This window comes from Homalodisca vitripennis, chromosome 5 (genome assembly GCF_021130785.1).
Source record: "Homalodisca vitripennis isolate AUS2020 chromosome 5, UT_GWSS_2.1, whole genome shotgun sequence".
Classification (NCBI taxonomy): domain Eukaryota; kingdom Metazoa; phylum Arthropoda; class Insecta; order Hemiptera; family Cicadellidae; genus Homalodisca; species Homalodisca vitripennis.
This window is the reverse complement of record NC_060211.1, coordinates 77,488,987-77,499,139: the sequence shown is the minus strand read 5'-3', so window position 1 is coordinate 77,499,139 and position 10,153 is coordinate 77,488,987. Positions and strand designations below refer to the sequence as shown.

The following is a 10,153-nucleotide window of genomic DNA, read 5'->3' as shown; positions in this document are numbered from 1 at the left end:
TCGTAAAAGAATATTATATAATACCCATTTTGTTTATTGGTAAACATTAGTATATCGTCACCATAACTAACCACGGCCAATCCATTTATATAAAGAAAACACAAAATTTCACATCTCTAAATATAAATTATTCACTCGTTAAGAAAAAAAATACTGAAATGAAAATTGCATTTGCATTGCAATTGTGCAAACAATGAATTTATGTCATAGCTTTTTAAATTACAACGTTATATTACAATAACTTCATTACAACAGAAGATCTGCTCACTTTGACGCGTAAGCAGAATTATTAAAAGCAATTAGTCACGCAAAAAGCCATTAGTTACAAGCTACAACAGCTGTCTCTTCTTTTATTAAAACTTTAATTACTTGAACAATGTAATATAAATGATCTAAAAATATTCAATTATAATATAAATATATTGTTGAATAACTTAAGCCTCTGTTTATTTCGTTTACTATTGATATTTAATATGTAATATAGAGCACTTCATGGAAATACAATTCCATTACTTCCGGTTTTATCATACAAGACAAAATTATAAATCATATGCATTGAAAATAACTTTAAACATTAATCTAAACTGTATAAGGCTAAGTATAACCCTCTAAATAAACAAAGAATGAGCCCTGCATATTAGAAATATCTAAGACAAATCAAATAATAGCACAGATTTGGGTTTCATAGCACCAAGAATTTTTATAAAGTTACATTAAAGGAAAAAGTTAACTACAATACAGGATAGGTAATTAGAAAAAATAAACAATTATTTAAACAACAAACCATTAATCTGCAAACTCAACAATTACAAAGAGAAATAAACATGAAAAACTGTATTGATGTTACATACAACTTCCATTATAACCGTATAGTGAATACGCAAGAATAAAACACCCCAACTGGAATTACAAACAATGATTACGAGTTTAAATGAACATAAACATCCAAATGGATGGAAACATCCAATTGCAGGCCATCTTTCCAGGCCAGGATTACATTTCCTTGTTGAGGTCTAGTAAATAATATAGTTGTATATCTAATTTAATAAATTGTGTAATATATTTTTTATCAGTGCAAAACGAGTTGCTGCCCACTATTTGGTTTTATCTGCTATAAAACAATTATACTTTAAGTGTAGTGAATCGCTTTGTTTCCTTACATTGTAATCTCAGATTGACGGGTTCGTTGTTTCATGCAAGTGTTGCTTCGTTTTAGGTCTTTAAAAACAGCCAACTTCATATATCTTACGTAGATCTAATAATATTCACTAGGTTTTTTTAATTGTCCACAATTACTATATAAACTAATGTTTTACTATTCAAATTATTATAAAGTGGACATTTCAAATTAAAGTTCATATGATGAAAGGTGTTGGACAGACGATATAAACAACAACAGAAATATTTAATAAAGCAGTACTGGAAATAACATCTCCCTATGTCATATGTTATTCGATATAGTACACAACTATGTTAAATATAACCTATACAAGTGCTTTCGTGATCTGAGCTTGAGTTTATATCTCGAAGGATGATTTTTTTCTTTTCCCACTAGAAATTAAGGGGTGGTGAATTTTTTCCGTAACAGATCGTGGAACATGATCTGAAGTCGGGAAAACACCAATCAGAAATGCTCAATGCCAGCTGTGTGTTTCTGAGGGCGGAAAAAGAAAAGCATCACTCGAGATAGTTCCTGAATTCACGTAAGCACTCTAAAAGGGTTAAATTTAAACTTTTTTCTATCTTTGATTTGTAAGTACATAACTACCTATAATACTTAATCTAAGGAAAGCCGATAGGAATGGATTTAATTATAATCATTTTCATAATATCTTTATTAATATGTTGGTTTGAAATGCCTAAAATCCCCGTACAAAAATGAAAAATATTTTAATAATATAGATGATTTTAATAAGGAACAGAGAGACAAATATTATTATCAGATGCTAGAGTTATTTTCAGTGCAATGTCTGTTGTCTGATATGTTCAATGCAGAGGTGCACTTTATTACACAAGCAAAACTACTCCGTATCTATCCCGCAGTTCCTGTGTGAGAAAATCACACAACGTCTCCCAATGGGTGTTACACTTTGCATATCATCTCGATAAACACACATTTTTTATTGATATAAAGTATTATGAGGAAAAGTAAACAAATTATAACAGAAATTTAGAAAATTTTAGTTAAACAGTGCACCAAGAATGCGCTTTGTAGTTTGAAACTACCTTCAACATTGGTTTCATATATTTTGAAATTCAGTTAATATACTGTTGGGCAAAACGGAAATGTTTGTACTTCGTGTGTTAACTGAAATAATATTCAGTTTTCCTTTATACCTTTTAACACATTATTTCATAATTTTTCAAAACTATAGAGTTTTACTAAAAAGAATCTAGTTTGGAGCATTTAGTTTGCTTATCTTAACTGTACAAACTGTTAAAAACTTTATTTTAATTAATAATTATCTTTTACAAAAGTTTATTACGTAATTAAATAATTATTACGAACTAGTAATAAAAATATATATATGGGTATAATATATGGGTATCATACTTGTTTAAGACTCTATTAATTATGTTAGAACTATTGAAATCCATAATATTGCATAAACTATATTTCATTGACGGTTTATGTTTAGACAATATATTTTATACTTCTAACATCTGTTAAGTAAATAATGGAATGAACACATAGGAACATAAGTAGAGCCTATTCATACATTTTAGAGATCCCTTAAAGACATGAATATACAGTGTTTCCTTAAGAGCAAATTGTGTTTTATTACGTGACATCATTGAATATTGATCACACCAATACGTTATCACAAAATTACACCAAAATCGTGGTTTCGTCATTCTACCAGTAATCGTGCAGACTGTTGATGGGATACTGTAGATAAGAGTCATGGTCGAGTCGACTACCAATTAGCATAGTAACAGGACAAGAATAATTATTGGCGGAACGAGGAGCTGATACCAAGAACATGAAGTATGCAACCAGTAATCATGCAGATAGTTGATATTATCCTGTAGTTGAGAGTTATGTCTGAGTCGACTACCCATTAGAATTGTAACAGGACCAGGATAATGGGCGGAACAAACAGCTGATACCAGGAATGTGAAGTTTCCACCAGTAATCGTGCAGACTGTTGATGGGATCCTGTAGATGAGAGTCATGGCTGAGTCGACTACCCATTAGCATAGTAACAGGACAAGAATAATTGGCGGAACAAACAGCTAATATCTGGAATGTGAAGTGTTCACCAGTAATCGTGCAGACCGTTGATGGGATCCTACAGATAAGAGTCATGTCTTAGTCGACTACCTATTAGAATTGTAACAGGACAATAATAATTGGCGGAACAAACAGCTAATATCTGGAATGTGAAGTGTTCACCAGTAATCGTGCAGACTGTTGATGGGATCCTGTAGATGAGAGTCATGGCTGAGTCGACTACCCATTAGCATAGTAACAGGACAAGAATAATTGGCGGAACAAGCAGCTGATACCTGGAAGGGACACGTTTGACACTTGCCCGAGGCCAATGCGCACTTTTTGTGGCGTTGTGAGATACAATGTTGTCTCATATAATGATACAATGTGAGATCAGTATTATCCTCTCATGACACATCTATCCTATCTTTCTTTACTGCTTATTAAACTTACTAAATTTTCCAGAGTAAAAAAAAGTATGAGATAAATAAGCTAAATACATGCAATCAGTGTTATTAAGTTTAATACAATGTGATCCAAACTTCCATACTGTTCAAGAGTCTTCTGATGGACTTAAGTTTTTAATTCGAATTCCTTTCCCTGCCGATTATATGTCATCTATTTCTTTCTGTATACATCAAAGGACTGAAATACTTTTCTGCAACTAATATCTTGTTGGCTGAGCGTCAGCGAAGCGTACGAAAGGTGCTGGAAACGTTTCATTTAAGTTTGTATATCCGAGCATACGATGTTTAAAAAATTATTATTATCAGAGTTTTAAAATGTGATATTTTTTATTCATAAAGTTAAAAATTAGTACAGTTTAAATAATATTAAATGATAATGACGAGGCTTAACACCAGCGCACTCTTTTTTGTTGTAATAACATCCCTATCTCACCGGAACTTTTAATAACTAAACAATGTATTAAAGTTAATCTAATGAACAAAAAATTGAATTTTTCATGTGGTAACATGTCAAGAAAGATTTCATATGTACAGTTGAAACTTTAAAATTCGCTGAAGTTCCAGGTAATGTAAAGATTAAAAGACTAAACATGTAAAAAATGGAAAATGATCTATGAGAAGAGAAAATAAGTAATAACATATTTTTACTTCATACCTCGTTGAAGGACTGTCTAGTAAGCATGTTATCACGTGTCGCCTGTGATAAGTATTTAATCGCACTTCGCGTTACTCTTGTAATTTGTTATGTAAGCACATTTTAATTTCATCCCAGCACAAGGGCTTCTCATTTTCTACATCATTTGCAGAGCATCTCCTCACCGTAAATACATTTAAAACAGAATATTAGAATCTATGAAACACCGTCTACGCGATGGTTGCATCAGATTTTTTCAAATCAGCTGATGTGTTTAAAACAGCTTTTTAATAAAATCACTGTAGTAGTGCAAGGGGTTTTGAACTTAAGAGTAAAATCCAGAGCATTTAACTACCAACGTATTTCTTATGGACATTATTGACTCTAAAAGCCATTGGGGTGAAGCTTGCGTTTAATATTTAACTTTAAAAAAATAAAATTTCATAAGATTTAAGTTAATATGCAAAATCTTAGCTCACCGATTAGTGGAAATTGGCTTAATTTAAGCAATGAATTTTTCCCTCATGACGATATAATCACAGACACTTTTAGGAAGCTAGTAGTAGGAGTTTAAAATTGATTGTAGATATTAAGAAAGAAGGAAGAGAATACCATACTATGCGATTCAGCACAAGACTATATATCACTTCTACACAATAATAAATTTTATCTTTTTGCAGATACAACTATCTTCTTAATCGGTAACAATACTAATCTGAAACTTTTGCTTGAAATTGTTTGTAATTTATCCAACAATATTATTCAATTTTGAAGTTTGATATCTTAACAACTATTTACAATGCTTATATAATAACATCAAGATAAAAAAAAGACGATATTTTAAGCTGTAGAGACTAGATTTTAATTAAAAATGTATTTTATAAACTGGTTTCACTTAACGAAATGAATTATTTATAGTGTGCATAACATCAACTACATTAAATTATTTTGTAATTTTTTACGTATTTTATCAGACTTCCTAAAAAGTGCCAGGTATCGAAAACATAGAGACGTAATCTAAAATGTCATACAAGGTAATGAACACCAATTGAATGTTCATCCTCATTCTCCAAAAGCCTGTCTTTCGTTTATCTTTTCTTACCTTCAATAATAGTGCTTCATTATTATCACCTCCCATTTCATTAACCCACATTCTCCTACTGGTGCCTATGTCTTTAAACTTAACCTCGAAATTCCTTCCTTTATAATAATGAAGAAACTGTTTTGTTGATCATATATAAGAGAGATAAGAGAGACATATCCTTGGGGGTCAAAGGTTTTGAACTCTAAAAAAAGATCATTGCCTGAGAAACTCGTTTTGATTGTTCTTCCCTAGAAATCCTGCAAGCCAATATTCAAGTCGTTAAGTATTAAATAAACTTTCGCGTATGGCGAGAGTAGCATAGCATTGAGACAGGCTGTTAAAGCCTAATACAAAAGAAACAGTGTGGAGCCCAATAAATACCGTATTTTCATTGAGCGTAGTTACTCGGTATAAATGTAGTGTATCCCAGCGTTAAGCTTTCGGTTGGTTTAGATTTGTCTTTGAGTTTTCTCCACCCATTATTGTGTAAACACCTCTCATTTATTCATAATAGATTTTAATACATTTTTAAAAACAATTATATGTATTCAAATTGTCGGAGTCACTTTATGCAACAACTTAGATGCAATATTCAAATTGCTTTCAAAGTACATGAATTGGTAATAAATTACGCGTGATTAGTATTTTTTCAACATGCATAAAATTGCACCTGAAATACACCTGAAAGATATTAATATTTGTTTAAATCCTTGATTTATGGTACTTGGCGTGAAACATATTGCTAATATGATGAAATATTCCTAGTAGCCTAATTATTGTCACATATAACAGAAACTAACATAGAAAATAAAACATAAATGTCAACCATTGAGAAGTAACAATATTGCTTATTTCATCTTTTTCCTATATCCAATATTTGAATAGTAATGTATTTAATATTTGAAATGACAATAAATGAGGATTACATTCTCAACCTCAATGTTTACTTCATTAGCTAACATCAAAATTAAAATGATGCACACATTTTAAAATTTTTAACTCACCATTTTAAAACGTTATGAAGTATCTAAATCTAACATTACCAGACATATCTAGACAGAACAATCGTGCTAGAGTATGTTGCAATCAGCCAGGAATTGTTGATAGTTATTTAATTACCTTTAACTATTTAAATTTTAGTCATAATGAAGATTTATATAACTGTCAAAGAAACATTCTAGTGTAAAACACAATAATTAAAAAAATAGCATTGCTTTGATCGATTTTACACCTAGTAGTAAAAATTTAAAAATCTTTAATAAACTAAAAACATTGCTAATGTCAGAATGATATAGAAAGAATTGGCTAATGCGTTTTATGACGAATTTGTAAATATAAACTTAGTTTAGTATAACTCAGAGAGTAATTGCGCGGACATTATGTTTACATGTACATTAATTATTTTATAACTTTATGGTATAATTGGATATACTAATATTAGGTGTATAATATGACCAAAATTACGTCTGTTAAAGTACGTAAATAGTGAAATAATATCGTAGTGTATCCTGTTAGAATCTTACATGTTATATTCACCATCATACTAGCTGGATTATAGCTCTACTCCATAATCATTAATCAATCACTGACAAATTACATTAGTATATTGCCAGTGATTAATCACTACGAGATTGTAGTACTATTACATCGCTTATTATCACTGATGAATTACCAAACCTTCGTAAATCGTGCCATTGCCTTCTGTCCATCTGTGCGGTAAATCGCGTTAGAAAACCTTTTTAAGTCGTACTAGAGACTTGAAACATGCTAACATTTTAAATTATTGTTTTAGGGGTATATGAACGCAACTATACAAGCAAAGCATAAAATATTAGTAAAAATCAGGATTCAATTTAAGGTTAATCATGTGACATCTTTCGTTAGTAACAAACAAGAATGAAGCATTTATTTTATATTAGATTATTTGGTTTCATATGAAGATTAAATATCCTAACCTATGCCTTTGTATATTATTCTAACTTATATAGTACAAACATTTATAATAAATTATAATTAAAATAATAGTTGTAATCAAACCAAGAAAACCTTATTACAAATTAAGGCTTTAATCAACAAAAGTTAACTGCGTTATCATGTATAAAACGTTTCTTAACATTTCGACTAAAAAAACAATCAGAAGAACTAGTATTTTGTACGTATTATATTATATAAGTTAATGCTGTATTATATTATTGTAATTAAAAGGATTAAATTTTATTTATAATTACTATATATATATATATATATATATATATATATATATATCCAGGTCAGAGAAGCCTACTTCTGTCAAAGACAGCTAAAAATGAGTTTTATAACAGTCTTTAAATTTATATAAAAATATATATAGGAATTTTTTCTGTTATATCTAATACTAAATATTTGCTAAAAATATAAAGTTTAAAGTAAATTCATTATAATATCATGTACATGTTTGTATTGTTCAAAACTAAAATATACTTTTATTATTTTAAAATATCTGGAATGGGTTAGTTGAAAAACACAGCTCAGTGACCTTTCATCCCTCATAGTTCTTAACGACCGATTCAAAGGGAAGCTATTAATTCAAATTATGACTATCTCGTGTTTCAAGATATTTTCTAAGCTAGATGAGTACTGACCTAATCGCTACAATCCAAGGTTTTCTTAAAAAGAACTAGATGATTTAGTTTTCTTTTTTTAGAAAGTGTAAATTCCATTACAATGATAAAATATTTGTTTTCTATACATAACCAAAATATAAACTTTTTTGCCAAAACAGATTTCATATTTTCATAAAAGTTCATCACTCAATAAACTAAGATAAAAATAACGTAGCCCTCTAGGACCTTTATTCATTATAAAATGAAAGTGAAAGTCTTCATTTGTCCGTTGAATCTTAAAATTGTGCAATCCCATGAAGAAAACTAATATAACAGTTAATAATAATAAAGTAAAAAAAAAACAAGTAGCGATTAAATATTCTTTTAAAATACGATTCTGAGTGCACGCTGTAAACTTGTATCATTTTTAAACCCATATTATAATATGTTCTTACGTATAGATATGATCGAAAATTAAATATAACAAGTAATGACAATAAATTAATAGTATCACTTTTATGAAGAGTTTATATAAATACTCTAGGCACGACACTATGGCATTCGAAATCGAATGTTCCTTTTATTATATGAAGTCTATTTACACACATTCATATGATAAAATACTTAAGTTTTGCATATTAACGTGTGATAAAAATAGAACTATACGATGAGTATTTGTAGTGTGATTAACTATTCAATGTTACAAAACATATCCACGAACAATCTCAAAAATTTAAGTCAATATTATGAGTAATTAATTATCTATTAAAAACTACTTGACCTATGATTAATCACTGAAAAATTATACTTACTTCACTAGTAATGATACTTCAAAGACCAAAGAACTACTACACCAATGTATGATAAATTTCTGATAGTTGCACATTTCTTCGGATTTAGAAATACATTAATTACTTTTATATTCTGAAGGCAACTGAAGAATAAAAATAATGATTCAGTGCAGGCTGAAACAGCTTCAGAGTTGACGGATTTCTTGTCGAACTATCATGTTTGCCCATAACTAGATTAATTTAATCATACTAGAGATTGAACTCTCTGTTACTGAACATATTATTACACCTGGGTCGGTTAGTGATGAGATATAATACTATTATCATTTGTTAGCGTTTTTATTTGGAAGGATTAAGTACAATAAATTGGAAACAATAATTTCGAATTCAAATGTATTACGACCACAAAAGGAGAAAATATAACGATTATGTCCAAGACTATATAGCATTTTTATTTACGTTATGAAAATATACTACGGTATCTATAACTTAGCCAGCCACTACTCACCCTTCAAAGCTAAGTTACTAATGTTTGTTTATTAATCACCTGATACACACCACCAGCTGCCAATATTTATTTATGTTTCAGAAGTAATGTACAATTAATCTATAAAATTTAAAGTGTTCAAAATTTAAAGTGCCATTGTCCCCTCGCCCTTACGGCGAGACTTCAGACTACGATGGACATACCTCAGCTTTCTACATGTTTTTGCGGCCGTCCGCTCAAAACCGGAGCGAAATTTATCGGATGGCTCTGTTTCATCCTTTCCTTCACCGGTATCTTTGTATTCTACTTAAGTATGACGCTGTTAGATTACATTGAGAAGCACCCCACTCCACAGAATATGGAACTCATCGAAGACTTACCGACGTACACGATGGCCTGCATGATTCTCATCGGGTTTCACGCGTTGGACATGATCTTCTCGGCCCTCCTGCTGCTGGGCGTGTACAAGGAGAAGTCCGAGCTGCTGTTGTGCTGGCTGATCTACGGCATAATCGATCTCGCTGTGGCCATAAACGTTGGCTATCTCAGAAGCTTCATATTTTTCGTCATTGACCTGTATTTCTTGCTAGTGGTATATAGCTATTACAAAGAGATGACTTGTGCAGAGGAATCATAGCGAGTTCATATATAATTTTATTTTTCACTATTAAAGTATACAAGCCAATACCTCTAGAATTGACTCTTATTGTAAAGTAATACTTTAAATATATAAGACGTGGGCACAACTGAGTGCCTACTTGAAATCCAAAATCAAAAGCACATTTCAAACAACTCTTGAAGTTAATTAATTAAACAACGTCAATTTGGACATGAGTAAGTTGATCATACTATAGCAGCCTTCAGAAGCTACAGTTGAGCCAGTTTATGAAATGC

The 10,153-nt window shown here is 30.4% G+C and overlaps 1 protein-coding gene across 1 annotated transcript; it reads left to right on the top strand.

Annotated features, from left to right (window-relative positions):
* Positions 1-9,333: 9,333 nt before the first annotated feature.
* Positions 9,334-9,951, top strand: LOC124363872. Its single transcript, XM_046819141.1, has one exon. It carries the CDS (start codon positions 9,453-9,455, stop codon positions 9,894-9,896), a length of 444 nt encoding a protein of 147 aa, XP_046675097.1. The 5' UTR covers positions 9,334-9,452; the 3' UTR covers positions 9,897-9,951.
* Positions 9,952-10,153: the final 202 nt, after the last annotated feature.